This window comes from Sorghum bicolor, chromosome 8 (genome assembly GCF_000003195.3).
Source record: "Sorghum bicolor cultivar BTx623 chromosome 8, Sorghum_bicolor_NCBIv3, whole genome shotgun sequence".
Taxonomy (NCBI): domain Eukaryota; kingdom Viridiplantae; phylum Streptophyta; class Magnoliopsida; order Poales; family Poaceae; genus Sorghum; species Sorghum bicolor.
Genome location: NC_012877.2, coordinates 3,125,340 through 3,141,236, shown reverse-complemented (window position 1 = coordinate 3,141,236; position 15,897 = coordinate 3,125,340). Strand labels below are relative to the sequence as shown.

General features: G+C 47.5%; 2 protein-coding genes across 3 annotated transcripts; both read left to right on the top strand.

Moving 5' to 3' along the window:
- Positions 619–2,715, top strand: LOC8066954. Its single transcript, XM_002442749.2, has 3 exons — positions 619–2,307; positions 2,463–2,554; positions 2,655–2,715. The coding sequence occupies exons 1-3, from the start codon at positions 619–621 to the stop codon at positions 2,713–2,715; spliced, it is 1,842 nt and encodes a 613-aa protein (XP_002442794.2).
- On the top strand, positions 6,815–15,287 carry LOC8074876 (DDT domain-containing protein PTM). Of its 2 annotated transcripts, XM_021445979.1 has the most exons (11): positions 6,815–8,607; positions 8,716–9,387; positions 9,479–10,721; positions 11,666–11,954; positions 12,045–12,169; positions 12,250–12,701; positions 12,802–12,830; positions 12,965–13,161; positions 13,246–13,669; positions 13,764–14,772; positions 14,851–15,287. In XM_021445979.1, exons 1-10 carry the CDS (start codon positions 7,205–7,207, stop codon positions 14,711–14,713), a joined length of 5,784 nt encoding a protein of 1,927 aa, XP_021301654.1. In that variant the 5' UTR covers positions 6,815–7,204; the 3' UTR covers positions 14,714–14,772; positions 14,851–15,287. The 2 variants fall into 2 exon arrangements, with proteins under 2 accessions (XP_021301654.1, XP_021301653.1); XM_021445978.1 differs by having other exon boundaries at positions 12,965–13,669.

The following is a 15,897-nucleotide window of genomic DNA, read 5'->3' as shown; positions in this document are numbered from 1 at the left end:
CGCGGCGTCCTACGCGTGCGTTTGTTGCTGTACTACTATAGAGCCAGTAGCAAGCAACTCGTCAAACGGCGCTGCTGCGTGCCGCTGCCGCCCCCATCGAGATCACCCGATGCTCCCAAAATGACCAGCCAGCTCTCAGAATATAGATAGATAGCTCAAACAACCAATCATTGGAACCCCCGCGCCGGCGACGTCCCCTAGCCACGACACCCGCACGCAGACACGCCGTGCCGCGGAGCCTGTCTGCCTGCACCAAGACGACCGAACGACGACGACGTCCGTCCCCCGACCCGCGGAATCCCTCACAAAACCTGCCTCTGCCTGCCAACTTGCCCATGCGCCGCGCCCGAAAACCGCCGAATAATCCCCCCCGCGATGCGATGCCGCCGCGCACCGCGCTCGGTTTCAACTCCCACCCACTCACTCACTCGTGACACTACCGATGCCACCGCGCTGCCGCTTTCCTATGCTCCTCCTCCTCGCCCACCCCACCACCACCAAACCCGTTGGCGCGCAGCCACACCGCCTTTTCACCCCGCCCCCAGTCAGTTCCCCCCTCCTCCACCCCAGTAGCCCAACCACGCCCTGCGACACCGCGGCCGAGGGACGGGACGGGGGATGCGGAAGCTGAGCGCGCCGCGGGGCGGCGGGGAGAAGGTGGGGGTCCTAGCGCTCGAGGTGGCGGCGCTCATGTCACGGGCCGCGGGGCTATGGCGCGCGCTGGACGCCACCAACCTGGCGCGGCTCCGCGGGGAGACCATCCGTCACGAGGGCGTGCGGCGGCTCGTGGCGGACGACGACGCGGCGCTCCTGTCGCTCGCGCTGGCCGAGATGGCCTCCGCGTGCCGCCGCCTCTCCCGCTCCGTGTCCCGCCTCTCGACGCGCTGCGCCGACCCGCTGCTCCGCCGCTTCGACGCCCTCTTCGCCGCGCTCGTCCGGTGCAACGCCGACCCGCACGGGCTCCGCTACGCCGCCCACAAGAAGATGGACCGCAAGGCCCGCAAGATGCAGCGCCTGGTCACCGCCACCGTCCACCTCTGCCACGAGCTCCACGTGCTCGCCGAGCTCGAGCACCACCACCAGCAGGCTCACCTTGTCGGTGGCGGCCGGGCCGAGTGCGCGCGCCTCGTGGCTAGGCAGAGGCAGGAGGTGGAGCGGCTCCGTGCGGCGTCGCTCTGGGCGCGGTCCTTCGACTACGCCGTCCGCCTGATCGGCAGGTCGCTCTTCACCGTCGTGGCGAGGATCATCGAGGTGTTCGACCTCGAGCCCGTCGCGCGGCTCCTCTCCGCGTCTGCGTCTGCGTCCCTGGAGGACGACGACGAGGAGGAGGCGTCGTCCAAGGCCTCGCGGCTCTCGTGGAGCGCCTCGTTCGTGAGCGGCAGCATGCAGCTGCAGTCCATGGTGTACCCTTCCGACGCCGTCGCCGCCGATGCCGACGCGCCTCGGAAGACGGTGCGGCTGCGTGCGAGGTCTGGCAAGGTTACCACCACCGGTCCCGGCGCCGGCGACGCGCGTCGGTTCCTTATGTCTAGGAGAAAGAGCCTCGGGCAGCAGCTCAGCGTCAGGTGGCCCGCGGCTGGTAAGTACCTCATCGGCTGCGTCGTCATGGGCAGCAGCGGGGACGCGGCTCATCTCCCCGTGAGCTTCAGCTACGTTTCATCAGCCGCCGGCAGCGTCGACGACGACGGCGACGATGGCGACTTCAGCAGCAGTGGCATCGTTAGTTTCCACTCCCAAGCGGCGGAGGCAGGCGGAGGCGGCGACGCGAGGACGACGACGACGACGTCCGTGTTCGACGCCTCCTCACGCGACGTGGTGACGCACCCGCCGGAGTCGTCCCTGGGCGCCGCGGCCCTGGCGCTGCACTACGCGAACCTCATCATGTTCATCGAGAAGCTCGCCGCGTCGCCGCTCGACATCTGCCCCGACGACAGGGACGCGCTGTACGGGATGCTCACGGCCAGGCTCCGGGCGTCCCTCAGGGCGCGGCTCAGGCCGAGCCCGGCGGCTCCGGCTCCGGCTCCGGCGCGCTGCTGCTGCGACGACCCCGTGCTCGCGGCCGAGTGGTCGGACACGGTGCGGAGGATCCTGGCGTGGCTCGCGCCGCTCGCGCACAACATGGTCCGGTGGGAGACCGAGAGGAACTTCGAGCAGCGGAACGTGGCCTCCGGCGGCGACGGCGGCGGCACCGTGCTGCTCCTGCAGACGCTCCACTTCGCGGACCAGAGGAAGACGGAGGCCGCGGTCACGGAGCTGCTCGTTGGTCTCGACTACATGTGGCGACACGGGACTGACATCGAAGCCAAGGTCAGATTGGAGTCAAAGGCGGGTCGACGAAAACTACGATGATTGGACAGCTTGGATTGGACTGAGCTTGGAGTCGAGCAGCGAGTCGGCGGCAACGACGATGATTGGACAGCGGTATGTATGCATGTGTCAGACTGTCAGTATCAAAATTGCAGGCGGCGGCGCTGTCAACTGAACTGGACGAGCTGGGATGGCCAAGTACAAACATCACCTTTCAGACAAAGCGACCCGTTGCTAATTTTGCTCCGTCAGCGATACAATCTAGAAACTGGCATCAAGTCTGTCAGTGTGTAGTCCAATACTGGTCTACTGGACGCTGATGCTGATAAAATTGTCACGGTCTGTAGTTCAGATAGGTACTTCAGCGTAAAGATCTGCTCTTACTATGTAGCTAATCGTATGTACTGATAATAAAAGGAGAAACGTCATAGCTGTTTATCTAGAACATTTTCTCCTTGGCTGGTCAAAATTGTCATCTAACAACTCATGACTAGACAGTTCTAGACTCTAAGGGCAATCACAGTGTATTAAAAAATGTATACTTACTCCGTGCTAAATTATATATTATATAAGATGTTTTCTATTTTCTTAGATACATTTGTTAAGATATATAGTTAAAGTCAATGTATATAAAAAAACAAAATATCTTATAATTTAGAACAAAGAGTATAGCATTAAACAACAAATACCACAATAGTGATGCACCTTAGCTATTGTAAACTCATCCTATAAGTTTCTGACAAGTCTATCCTAGGCTTAGACGATCGATGCGACAGTAGGGAATAAAAAAAAAGTTCTTCCTCTTCCTCAAGTCACTTCACGCATATGCTCTACGAAGCACCACCACCATGCACCATCGTTGTCACCTGTTGCGTCGTCATCACCGTCCATATATACAAGATAGGTGTCTTCACAGCATCATCGCCTGCTGCTGTGCCATGCCCAACAAAGGTAGCTGGAAGGTCTGAGGAGCCAGGAGGAAGAGCAGATGGAGGTGGGGCGACATCGACAATGAGCTCGGGCACCCGTACCTTATTACGTACATGAGGTGTTGTTGGTGAGGAGGTTGCCGGTGCACGCTTGCGGTGGGGTCAATGCAAAGCCGCAATAAACCTTGAGCACCCAAGGTCGCGCCAAGATGCATGCCTCTATGGTTGACAACAGCCGATGTGGCAATGAAGGCAGTGGCGGTGGCGAAGTAGATGGGTGTGGGTGAGGGGACGAGAATCAGTGTTGTTTAGTTCCAATTTTTCTCGGTAAAATAGATACTGTAGCACTCTCATTTATATTTGATAAATATTATCTAATCATAGACTAAATAGATTTAAAAAATTTATCTCGTAAATTATAGACAAATTATGTAATTAATTATTTTTATATCTATATTTAATGCTCTATGCGTGAACTAAACAAGGCCTAATGGGTCTAGAGTTTGCAACCTATGCTATACGGATGATGTAAGTGCCAATGTTCTTTATTGCTTCAGATATGATTTGAGCATTGGCTATATCAAGGAAAAGACAGTAGGAAAGCAGTAGTAAAAGATTTTGGATAGAATATCGTATTTTTTATTTTAGTTTTTTTTCATGTGTAATATATATATATATATATATATATATATATATATATATATATATATATATATATATTGTACGAAGCTATAATATAGTTTATTTATTTTTTCCTTTAAAAATTATGATTAAAATATACATGTATAGGTTTTTATGAATCCTAATATTGCCTTGTAACAAGAAAAGTACGGAGTACTTTATTACATGCCCACTGTAATTTCAGTTCGATTTTTGTTGAAAATAGCGTTACTTCTGGAAGTGATGGACTGGAAATGTCATTTCGACGCAAAATTTCTGAAATGAATCGGCCCAACTCGATGATTCTCTGTCTGGTAGCCTTGTAAAGATGGGCCCGTGTAGAAGTTTTCTGCCTGAAAGGAACAATTCTGACATTTTCTTTAGCCCGGTCCAATCCCAAGGGTCGCACAATCTTTGTTGCAAAAAATGGTAAAGGGAGAAAGATGCATTAACATATCAAGTGGGCGAGCATCTCCAACAACTTGGTAAAATTCACTTGTCAAATCTTGAGTTATAGCAAGTTGCTAATTTGTTTAGCAAAAGAAAAAAGGATGTGTCTCCAATAAGTTGATATTCTCACTTGGTAAAAATAGAGGATGACAGATGGGACCCGCTCACTTGGTAAAAGAATATGTGTCTCTAACAAGTTGCGCTCAGGATAGCAACTTGACAAATCTCGGCAGTAGAAACATCTGGATAGCAACTTGGGAAATTTAGCAAGTTGAGATAAGAAGTTGTTGGAGGAGGATTTTTATGCTTTTAGCAAATTTGGTAGGATAGTATGTTGAAATACCAAGTTGTTGGAGATGATTCAAACTTGTGGCAGTTCAGCCTGGTTGCGGTTTATGTTCTGAAAATTCGCCTTTTTTATCTTTGTTCCAAAAGAATCACTTCTCAAAAACAATCTTGGCGGCTATGAACTTGGACATCTCAAAATAAGTTCAAATTTTGTGTGTCAAAATTTGTGTTAATGAAAGGTTTAGGGCCTATTTCGGTCAACTAGTGCTTTAAAAATAGTATTAGTGGATCTAAACATACTTGCTAATAGACCAACTAACTATTAGATAAGGACATGCTAACTATTAGTTCCATTAGTAGATTTGAGCATTGGTAATAGGGGGTCATAGGTGCCAACTAAATATTTGTATAATTAGTAGGAGGATCTAAACAACCCTGCTAATAATTAGCTAGCTAACAAATAGCAGCTATTAATTCTAGTGGATCAAAGTAGGTGCTTACTATATATTTTAGCCATATGTGTCATGCCATGATATTGACTTGTAAGTACTCCCTTCATCTCAAATTATAAAGACGTTTTAAATATTTCTAGACACATCGATGCATCTTAAAATTTGGGATAGAGGAAATATATATCAAGATGGTCATGTTTGAATTATATAATAGCTTCATAGAATTTTGCTTCTAGGATTTGAGGGATATTAATTGCCATATAGTTTTCGTATTAATTTTCTCATTTTAAGGGTATGCTTGGCAAAATTCTTGGTGCAACTCTTAGGCTAATCCTATGGGAACCTCTACAAAACTTTTGTGATATATAATCACACCTATGGCGGTTATGTGAAGCTATTGCCTGAAATAATAAACTAGGATGCTAGGACCTAAAATACTAGGGCGCCCTCACTTTCTCTACTTTGCATTATCGACCCTGATATCTTTCGTTGATTCATTTTGCACGTGTAAACACTTTTACGTAGAGTTAATTCTAGAGATTCGGTTTCAGCCATTGAACTGCTTGTTCTTGAGAATTCTTAAGAACCAAAAGCAGAAGGGGATCTACCAAACAAGGCATAAGATTCGAGGAGAGTCTAGGTGAAAAGAAAAAAAAAAGGTTTTAAATTGTTGAGAGACCAATTGTCCGAGACACAAACTTTTCAGCTCATTTAGGACAACAACGCATTAGTTCTACGTAGAACTTTTACACCATCCTTAGCAGTTAGCACTCCCTATGGCCTACAACTAAACATCAAAGAGTTTGATATATATATATATATATATATATGCAAAGAAAGATACTATATAACTAGAAGGCCAAGGGGCAAGGGGGTGTGCACACAAGCACTGCACACCTCTGCCTAGTTCACCAGTGGGCAGATAGCTGGGCACAAGCGTTACAAGTTACAACCAAAGCGCAAAAGGAGCCGCGAGAGCAAGAGTAGGAGCAAACCAAAGCAGGTGCTACGCGGCACAAGGTCGAAGTCCGGCGTTTGGCGCGAGCCAACCGTTGCCCCCCTGCCCGCCCTATAAGGCTATAACCGAGCAAGCAACACAACAACCCGACGCAGGGCAGCTCAGCTCAGTTCGGTTCCCTCCACCGGGTTTTTTTTTGAATTTGAAAAACTCGCCGCACCTCCCTCCCTCCCTCCCTCGTTCCCTCCTCCAGCCTCGCGGCCGTCGACACCGCAGCCGTCGTCCCATCCCGTGCCGTGCGTGCTGGTCTGGACCTGCACCTGGACTGGTGGTGGAACGCACACGCACCCTGCTGACCCGGTTCAGCCAGGTCGCCGCCGCGGACACGACGAGGACTCCACCATCGCACCCACCGGGTCCGTTCTCCGTTGCCGCCTCACCCCGCGCCCGCCGCCCGCGAACTCTCGTGAAGTGAAGGCGCCGAAGCAAAAGCAAAGCCACCCACCCGCACGGCCCCACCTGGCAGCGTCGCGGCATCCCCTCCCTCCCTCCGCGTGTGGGTCGGGCGGCGCTATTCTCGTATCGCCACCGACCCGACCCCGACCCCGACCCCGCACCCGCACGACCCGACAAGTGCGGCACGGACCTCCCGGAGTGACGCGAGCCAGGCTGGTGCGTGCGTGCGAGTCGAGTCGAGTCGAGTCGAGTCGGTTCCGCGGCTTCGGCCCGGCCCGGGCCTTTTTGCCTTTGGCAGCGGCCGTGTTCCAGTTCCCTCTCTTCCCTCCCCTCCCCTCCCCTTCCACCCATCATCTCCGCCTCTCCCACCACCCAACTCCTCGCCGCACGCCGCCGCAGTAGGGTTTGCAAAGCCCCGAAGCAGCACGCGTACCGTACCCTCCTCCACTTCCACGCTCCGTCCACCCACGCCGGCCTCTCGCTGCCGCCGCACCGCGCCGCGAGAGTGCGAGATCGGCAGCTACCAGATTCGTACCCGGCCACACCCCCACCACCCCCACTCACCCCTGCGTCGGCGCCGCCTCTCCCCGCTCTCGCTCCCGCTCCACCAGCCCCAACGGAAATCTCTCTCGGACCCCGCACGATTCGCCGAGAGGAGGATGGTTCGGTAGGGGCCGCAATCGCTAGGGTTTTCGCCGCGCGCCATGGACGCGGAGCCCGGACGGGAGGGTTCCGATCGGGCGCCCGCCGACGCCTCCCCCGCCGCGCCGCCAGACGGTGACGAGGCGATGGCGGGGACGAGCTCTGGCGTCGCTGCTGCTGCTGCTGCTGCGGAGGAGCCTGTCGCGGATACTGTGGCTGGGGCGGCGGAGCGTGGGCGTGATGCGGAGACGTCGGCGAGCGAGCCGGGGGTCGACGCTGACGAAGGCGGCGCTGGGGGCGAGCAGCGTCCTGCGGCGCCTCAGGCAGACGAGGTGGATGAGGGTGGTGCCGTGGGCGAGGAGCAGCCTGATGGTACTGCAGCGAACGGGGATGGTACTGCAGCGAATGGGGCAGTTGACGGCAGCATTGCGGGGGAAGTGCGAGATGTGGATCCTGTGGTATCTGAACAAGCGGGGATGGACGTGGACGGGGGTGGCCCTGAAAGCAAGGACTACTCTGCAGCTTCTACGGTGAGGGAGGTGAATGTGGGGAGTGTTCTTGGGGCACCGCAAGATTTGGGTCTTGTTGTATCTGAAATGAAGATGGAGGTGGATGACAGCTCTGTTCTGGAAGGAGAGGGCAATGTTCAGGAACAAGAGTGCGCTGCAGTGGCTGTGGCAAGCGAGGTTAAGACGGAGGAAGGCGATGGCGGAGTGGTGAATCAAGGGACTACGGCACCTGCTGGGGCAATACAGGTGAAAGAGGAGGTAGGGGAATGCTTGGTGGGCCGCTACATTGGCCGGAGCGCTCCAGGGCACGCGAGGATTCTTATTGGGAAGGTTGCATCCTATGATAGCACGGCTGGGGTCTACAGTGTGGTGTTTGAGGATGGACATACTGAGGTGTTGGGGCTTGCTCAGCTCCGGGAGTTTCTCATGTCGGATGATAATGGTGCGTTAGGCATGAAGGTGAGCTGCAGGAAGAGGAAGCTAGACTTGCTGGTTTCGTCGGGGAGTGTCTTGGAGGTCAAAGAGCCAGCAAGTACTAGGCAGAGGGTTGATGGATGCGAGATGCCTGCCAGGCCTGATGAGCTGCAGCATAGCGCGTCTGGCTCGGATATGTCTGAGGATGTTGAATCTTCGAGTAATTCATCGGATTTCACTAGAGACGAAACATCTGATCCATGCCCTCCTGTACAGGCTGTGGAGTTGCCTCCGTCATCAGGAGACATTCCTGTGCCAGAAGAGTCCATAAGTTCTCTCTTCTCTGTTTATAACTTCCTGCGGTCATTCAGTGTGCAGCTGTTCCTGAGTCCATTTGGGCTGGACGATTTTGTTGCGGCCATTAATTGCAGCGTGCAGAATAACTTGTTGGATGCTGTGCATGTCTCGCTACTGCGGGCACTGAGGCGGCATCTTGAATCTATATCTGCTGAAGGATCTCGACAGGCTTCAGATTGCCTGAAGTACGTACTCTATCAACCCACTTTTAACCACAGTAACTATTTCGTAGGTGTTGTGTTTCTGTACTTAAAATTCTGACATTATTTCCACTTCCCCGGAACTGTGTGTAGGTACCTGGATTGGACATTACTAGATGCATTGACATGGCCGAATTTCTTACTGGAGTACCTGTATGTGATGCGTTCCATTAAAAATCTAGGGGGGAAGAGTTTTGGTAGAAGCCTCCTAGTTGCCGAATACTATAAACTTCCTGTTGCCATGAAGCTGAGGGTGCTGCAAATACTCTGCGATGATGTGAATGAATCAGAAGAACTCAAAACTGAACTGGAAAATCGAGTAGGCTACAATGAGGAGATGGAATATGAGATAGAATCCAGCATCTTTCAGGAGGCTGTTTCAAGAGGAGTCTCAACTAGAGCTGCAAAGGCCTCAGCTTACAAAAATACGAATGATTTCCAGAATCTCGAAAATGCTCCAAATGTAACAAATCCAGAAACTGCTGTAGCAGTACTGTCCCAGGATGGCAATAGTGATGATTGCCGAATATGTGGAATGGATGGAACTTTGGTATGCTGTGATGGCTGCCCATGGGCATATCATTCGAGATGTATTGGTCAAAACAAAGCTTTCCTTCCTCAGGGCGATTGGTTCTGTCCAGAATGTGTGGTTAACAAGCTTGGACCAACTTCTTCAAGAATTGAGCGTGGTGCAAGAGGAGCTCAAATGTTTGGCATTGATATGTGTGGGAGACTATTCTTAGGAACCTGCAACTATTTGCTGGTGTAAGTTCTTGCAAATGAATCATGCAATACGTTGGTTTAGTGGTTTACTAATGATTTGTTTCCTTTGTATTTGTTCCGTCAAATACTGCAGGATTGAAGCAGCTTTGGATGCAGAGTCTTATGCAAGATATTACAATCAGTATGATGTTGCCAAGGTCTTCCAAAGACTTGCTATTTCAGATGCATATGTGGACATATGCAGGCAAATAAAGGACTATTGGAAGCATTTACTAGGTATAAATCATAGTGAGAGATCAGCAACAGGTAAAGAAGTTGGTGTGAACCATACTCCAAGGTCCAGTATGTTGAATTCTATTCCAATAAAAGCAGGAGATGGAAGTGTCTGGACAGCTTTAAAAGATGGCGGGGCCAGAGAAACAGCAGCGCTTCCTCAAACAAATGTGCAGCAGAAATTTGTGGCTAATCAGAGCGCAGTTTGCTCAGCCGAAAGCCTGGAGGAACAAAAATGCAAGTCAAGCTTTGGTGCTGTCACCGAGAAGAATGCTGAAGTTTGCAAGCAAACTGTGTCAGCTCAGAATAATGTACATAATGCACACAGAAATGGAGCTTTTGGACCACCAGTGGTATCCTCAATTTCTCATCAGAATGGATCCATTGTAAGAGGTGTGTCTAACATAGCACAGGCGCAGCCAGCTCAGAGTATATTCCATCCAGACTCATCCACCGTTTCTGCGACGGCAGGATTGTTTTGTCCATCTTCTCAAGGTAAACACCACCTTCAGCTGTTTCCTGAAAGATCTGGAAACATGAGTGGTGGCAAGGCAGCAAAACTATCTTCTTTTAAACCACAAGCTTACATGAATCTCTACAATCATGGCAACATTGCAGCATCTGCTGCTGCCAATCTAGCTGTTATTACATCCGATGAAGGTAAAGTTTCAGCATCCCAACTGACTGCAAAAACAAGGAAGAAAATGGCTGCAGACAATGCTCTACAATTGAAAGCATTTTCTTCAGCAGCCACACAATTTCTTTGGCCAAGTACTGAAAAGAAGCTTATGGAAGTCCCAAGAGATAGATGTGGTTGGTGCATTGCTTGTAGAAGTTCGGCAAGTGGAACAAAAAAGGCTTGTTTTCTTAACATGGCCACCACAAATGCTGCTAAATGCTCTGCTCGAATTCTTAGTGCCATGCGCGTCATAAAAAGTTCTGATAGCCATTTTCCTAGTATTGTTGCTTATTTAGCCAACATGGAGGAGAGTTTGCGTGGCCTCTTGGTTGGTTCACTACAAGACATGCAGCAGAAAAAAAGGTGGCATCAACAACTACAAGAGGCTTCCAACTGCAGAACTGTAATACCCCTCTTGCTTGAGGTGAGCTGTATTTTTTTTTGGTTGGGCATCCTTTGGTACTTTTCAATATTCTACAACTAAGTTGTGATATAGCATATAACACTCTGAATGCTGGCAGCTTTGGGGTGGGCATCAAATAGAATAACATTGTTCAGATTTCTTATTCAGCTTGAGCTAGATACATAATATCCCTGCATGCATTTTTTAATAAAGGAAATTAACTCTAAATACAGCATTAGAATCTAGAAAAATTGTTCCAAAAAACCATTGATATTTGACTCAGAAATGACTAGTGAGGCATTTTGTGAAATAAAATGATTCAATACTGAAAGATATAGTAAATTGCACTTTGCCCATGTAAAGCCATATTCATTCACTTTGAACTAGGATAAAAGCAGAAGAGCTATTGAAGACTATCTACCCAAATAATAATTTGACCATTACACTTGGCTCATGAAATGAAAGTTTCATGGTTTTCAATCGTGTTATATGAGGCACCATGAAGGTTTTAACATAACAGGGTGCAAAATAAAATTATTTGTGCAAAGTGAAACAAAGACTACTGTACCTGGTGTAAAAAACAATTTACATGAAAAAAATTATCCTAATAGAGCCAATGCGATAACTCATGAACATACAATATACGACCAAGATGATGAAAGAACAGAAAAGTTGCAGCAATGCCATCTAGTGCTTCACTGGCACAACTCTTGGATAATTAGAAGGACTAGATGATGATGTATATTGTAGGCAGAACAAAAGAGTGGATATATAGTAGCATGCCAAATGCCAATATGCCATAATATTGCATACTAATTGCTTCTGGATAATCAAGTTGGATATTGAATAAATGCTAATAAGATATTGAAAGAAAGATAAATAGCCTAGCTGAAAAAGCTATTGCCACAAATGGCTGTGAGATGAATTTGATTGTTGTTTTAAAAATTGTTACATGTTCTATGCAGTTGGAAAGCAACATCCGTGGAGTAGCATTTTGTGCAAGCTGGTTGAAGCCAATAGACGATTGGCCTGTGGAATCTCCTGGTCCATCAATGGGAGCATCTCGTCCTGCACAATACCAAAAACGTGGGGTTGGTGGAAGGCGTGGCAGAAGACGTTCGTTGGCATCTGAATCTAGTACTGCTACTGATGAGGACAACAGCTGGACTTGGTGGACCGGAGGAAATATTTCAAAACGTACTTTGCAGAGGGGGGCTCTTCTACAGTCAACCATAAGGAAAGCTGCCCGCCAAGGTATTACATGGTTTAACTCTTAGTAGTCTTATTTCATCCTCTATCAGTGTCCAAGACATTAACAAGTTGACTTGTTTTGTCATCTGCTAGGTGGTAAACAAAGGATAGCAGGTTTATCTTACCATGAAGGTTCCAACTTTCCAAGACGATCTCGGCAGTTTATCTGGAGAGGATGTGTTGGAATGAGCCATACTTCATCTCAACTTGCTTTGCAGGTTTGCACTTCTGTCCTGATGTTGCAAAGAGCAGTACGTTAAACCTACTTTAGCATGAACCTAATATCCATTTTTCTCAGGTTAGATATCTTGATGCCCACATCAGATGGAAGGAATTCATCCCTCCAGATCAAATTCCTTCAGATGGAAAAAGTTCTGATGCAGACTTTTCTGCTCTCAGAAATGCTGTAGTCTGTGATAAAAAAATAATTGATAACAAGATAAGATACGCACTTAAGTTTCGCAATCAAAAGCATCTTCCTGTGCGTGTGACAAAAAATATCTTGGAATCAGAAGGTGATCAGGATGAAAATAGCAAATTGTGGTTTTCTGAAAACCATGTGCCATTGCACATGTTGCGAGAGTTTGAGCTGCACACCTTCTTGCCTACTCCAGGAATTTCGGACTCTAACTGTTTTACCAATTTATATCCAAGGCGAGTAAAATCATCTGCGGGAGATGTCTTTTCTTATCTTTTTCACAAAGGAGAAGTCTATCCCTGCACCTCATGCAAGAAGGACGTTCTCTACAGGTTTTTCTACTTCACCTCTTTGTTACGATGATAATAAACTGATTATACATTTATTATTTTTGAGATGCTGACCTTTTGTATTTTGGTTGATCACATGCAGGGATATTGTTAAATGCAGCACTTGTCAAGGTATTGATCTATGTCGTGCTCTTTAGATTATTTGTTTTCAAAATTTTTCCTTGTAATATTCAAGAAGACAATTGAACAATTTCTGATATTTTGAATACTTGGTCACATTGTTGCTATCTAAAAATAACTTTCAGGTAATTGTCATAAAGAGTGTACATCAAATTCTGTTGTTAACAAAGGAAGCAGTGCTACTTCCAGTTTGATATGCAAGTTATGCCTCCAGAAGCGGAATCTTATGCTTACTAGTTACAATACAAATGCAAGTTATATCCGGCCTCAACAGAAGAGCAATGGCCAACAACCAGTGACTGCTCCCAGAATTGTGTTTAAGGTTAGTTCTTCTCATTCCGGTGAATCTGCCCCCAAAGTTGAAGCCCAGCTAGTCCCAAAGATTAAAGCACAGCCATTTGTGAAGGTGGGAGCCCAGCCAACTATGAATGTGAAAGCCCAGCCAGTTTTGAACGTGAAAACGCAGCCATTTGCGAAGGTGGAAGCTCAGCCAATTATGAATGAGAAGACCCAGCCAACTGCGAAGGTGGAAGCCCAGCCACTTGCAAAGGTGGCAACTCAGAATATCACTAGTGTCCAAGCTCTGCCAAAGACAAAAGCTAAAAAGTCAGAAAAAGAAAAGAAACCTAAAAAAGTTCAAGCGATCACATATTTTGGTCTTGTATGGAAGAAAAATAAGAGCGACAAGGACGACGGAAGTAAGTTCAGGGCAGACGATGTAATCCTTAAAAGCAAGGATAGTATAGGTTCATCAATAAGACCAACATGTTGTCTCTGTGACAAAGATTATTCTCCGGATTTCTTGTATGTACGCTGTGAGAAGTGCAGAAGTAAGTCTAGCATTTCTGTAGTTTAGATCATTATCCTTTTTGTGTTATCTTTCAGTTTTTTTTCCCTCTAACATCTCGATATCCCTGCATACAGATTGGTTTCATGGTGATGCCTTGCAACTTGATGAAGAAAGGATTTGTGAGTTGGTTGCATACCGGTGCTGTAGGTGCCGAAGGAGAGCCATACCGCATTGTCCTCATTCTGATGGTAACACAAAGGCTGAACCAGAATTAAGTGAACAAACAGTTGCTACATCATCGCAGTCAACTATGCTATCTAGTGAGGAGACTTTTGCTTTAGCAGATCAGGACCCACTGCTTGCTTCTTATGGGATAGTGGAACCAATTGGGGATGATAGAATGGACATTGATTTGTCAATGAACATGGCAAGCTTTGGCCCTGGAAGTAACCAGAAGTTGTCTGTAAGAAGAGCACAGGCAAAAAGTACTGGTAGACCTGTGAATGAGTATTATATCCAGAATCAACCTCCAGGGAATGGAAACATCAATTTCAGCCATACGAATGAAATTTCTTTTTCGGAGGCTGACAGCGTTGATGCTTCAGAACTATTGGGGTGGGATTTTTCCCAAGGAGTTGCATATGCTGCACCTCCTGATTTCACTGCTAATCACCAGTCGAATGACACTAGCTGTGGCGGTATGGACGAATATGAGCCCCAGACTTATTTCTCGTTCACCGAGCTACTTGAAGCTGATGATACACAGCTTGACAATGCCTTTGGGATGTCTGCTGGTCTGCAAGGTGATAGCAATGGCACAGGAAGCTTTGTTCAACAAGGAGTTGGTTTTGATGAATTGTCTTTCATGGTAGAAGATGGAGCTTCAAATATGAACTTCCCAACAAATGACCCCACCCCTGATGAGGTAGCATGCAACAAGTGCATGAATACTCAGCCACCACCTGATCTCAAATGTGCTGTCTGTGACCTGCACATACACAGGCATTGCTCACCGTGGGACGAAGGTGAAGAGCCTGTTGACAGCAGCAACTGGAGTTGTGGTGGTTGCCGGGAGTGGCGATGATTAACTTTTGATCTTGATTGCATCTGTTAACAGTGGCAACTGCCAGCTGTTATCATAAGGTAAACATACCGACATTCCATACGAGATTTCTGTTAACTACAGTTTGCGGCTATAGTTCCTGAGCAAGCTCTTTTTAGGTGGAAGGTACATCGTGAAGTGTGACGTGGATCTGTATGAAAAATTTCCACCAAGCTGTTATGCAGTGCTACTGTTTGTTCAGATGCTGTGGGGTTGGTTATTTGACCAAAGTTTAACCATCATACAGTTAGAGTAGCAATGACTGCTGCGAGTTTTACACTGTACATACTAAAGGATGGGTCAACAAAGACCTTTTGTCATTCTTTAGGCTGCTTATCTTTTGGGCCAGTTTTAGTCTTTTAGAGCTAGGAGTATGCTGTTATCATTTATCAACATGGTGTATGGTTCTGGAAACCATATATTCATGCAACTGTATTACCTTGGATTCTCGTGCCGTCTTTCAGATAGAAATGTCTCTTGGTCAGAGGCCATTCTACCACGCATATGCACCTTTGTTCGATATATTGCCTCCAGCTTTTAAATCATTCTCTCAATATGTGAAATTCTTATTGTTGCCCTTGCGGCCTTGCCGCTTGGAGTATACGGCATACTGGATTACTGGTGCGAGCGTTTGGCGCATGAGTTTTTTTAAATGCAGCACTTGCAAAACTCTGCACAATGCTGGGGGTTGGGGTGCGGATGTTTCCTCACCAAACATAATATCCGTAATTTTCTTTGGATATCAAATACAGATACAGATATTTATTATGTATACAAAACAATGAAACATATACAACTTAACAATTATCCGTCAACTTATATCTGACAATTTAGTTGTATATCTGATCAATATTTGTAATAAAAATACCGAATGGTAAACTATAGTTCACAAGCATGTTTTGGAAACTAATGAAATTCACTTGGCTTTCTACGTATTAAGAATAGTACTCCTCTCCAGCTCAATTGCAGAAACGAAGATAATTATATTTCAAGGACTTATAAAAGAGGAATACAATTTGTATTTTAGATGTGCCAGATGATACATTTCGTTCTGGATGTGTTACGTGGAGACAAACTAATAATCACAGTGTAGCACGTGTATAATGTACACAATATTGACTTTTTGTAACAACAAAAATAAACTTATAGTTTTTGTAAATACGGCA

Coding starts and splice junctions, on each gene's coding strand:
- LOC8066954 (XM_002442749.2), top strand. CDS start 619: ATGCGGAAGCTGAGCGCGCCGCGGGGCGGCGGGGAGAAGGTGGGGGTC. Junction 2,308..2,462: donor GGACTGACATCGAAGCCAAG/GTCAGATTGGAG, acceptor TCAAAATTGCAG/GCGGCGGCGCTGTCAACTGA. Junction 2,555..2,654: donor CCCGTTGCTAATTTTGCTCC/GTCAGCGATACA, acceptor CACGGTCTGTAG/TTCAGATAGGTACTTCAGCG.
- LOC8074876 (XM_021445978.1), top strand. CDS start 7,205: ATGGACGCGGAGCCCGGACGGGAGGGTTCCGATCGGGCGCCCGCCGAC. Junction 9,388..9,478: donor ACCTGCAACTATTTGCTGGT/GTAAGTTCTTGC, acceptor CAAATACTGCAG/GATTGAAGCAGCTTTGGATG. Junction 10,722..11,665: donor TAATACCCCTCTTGCTTGAG/GTGAGCTGTATT, acceptor TGTTCTATGCAG/TTGGAAAGCAACATCCGTGG.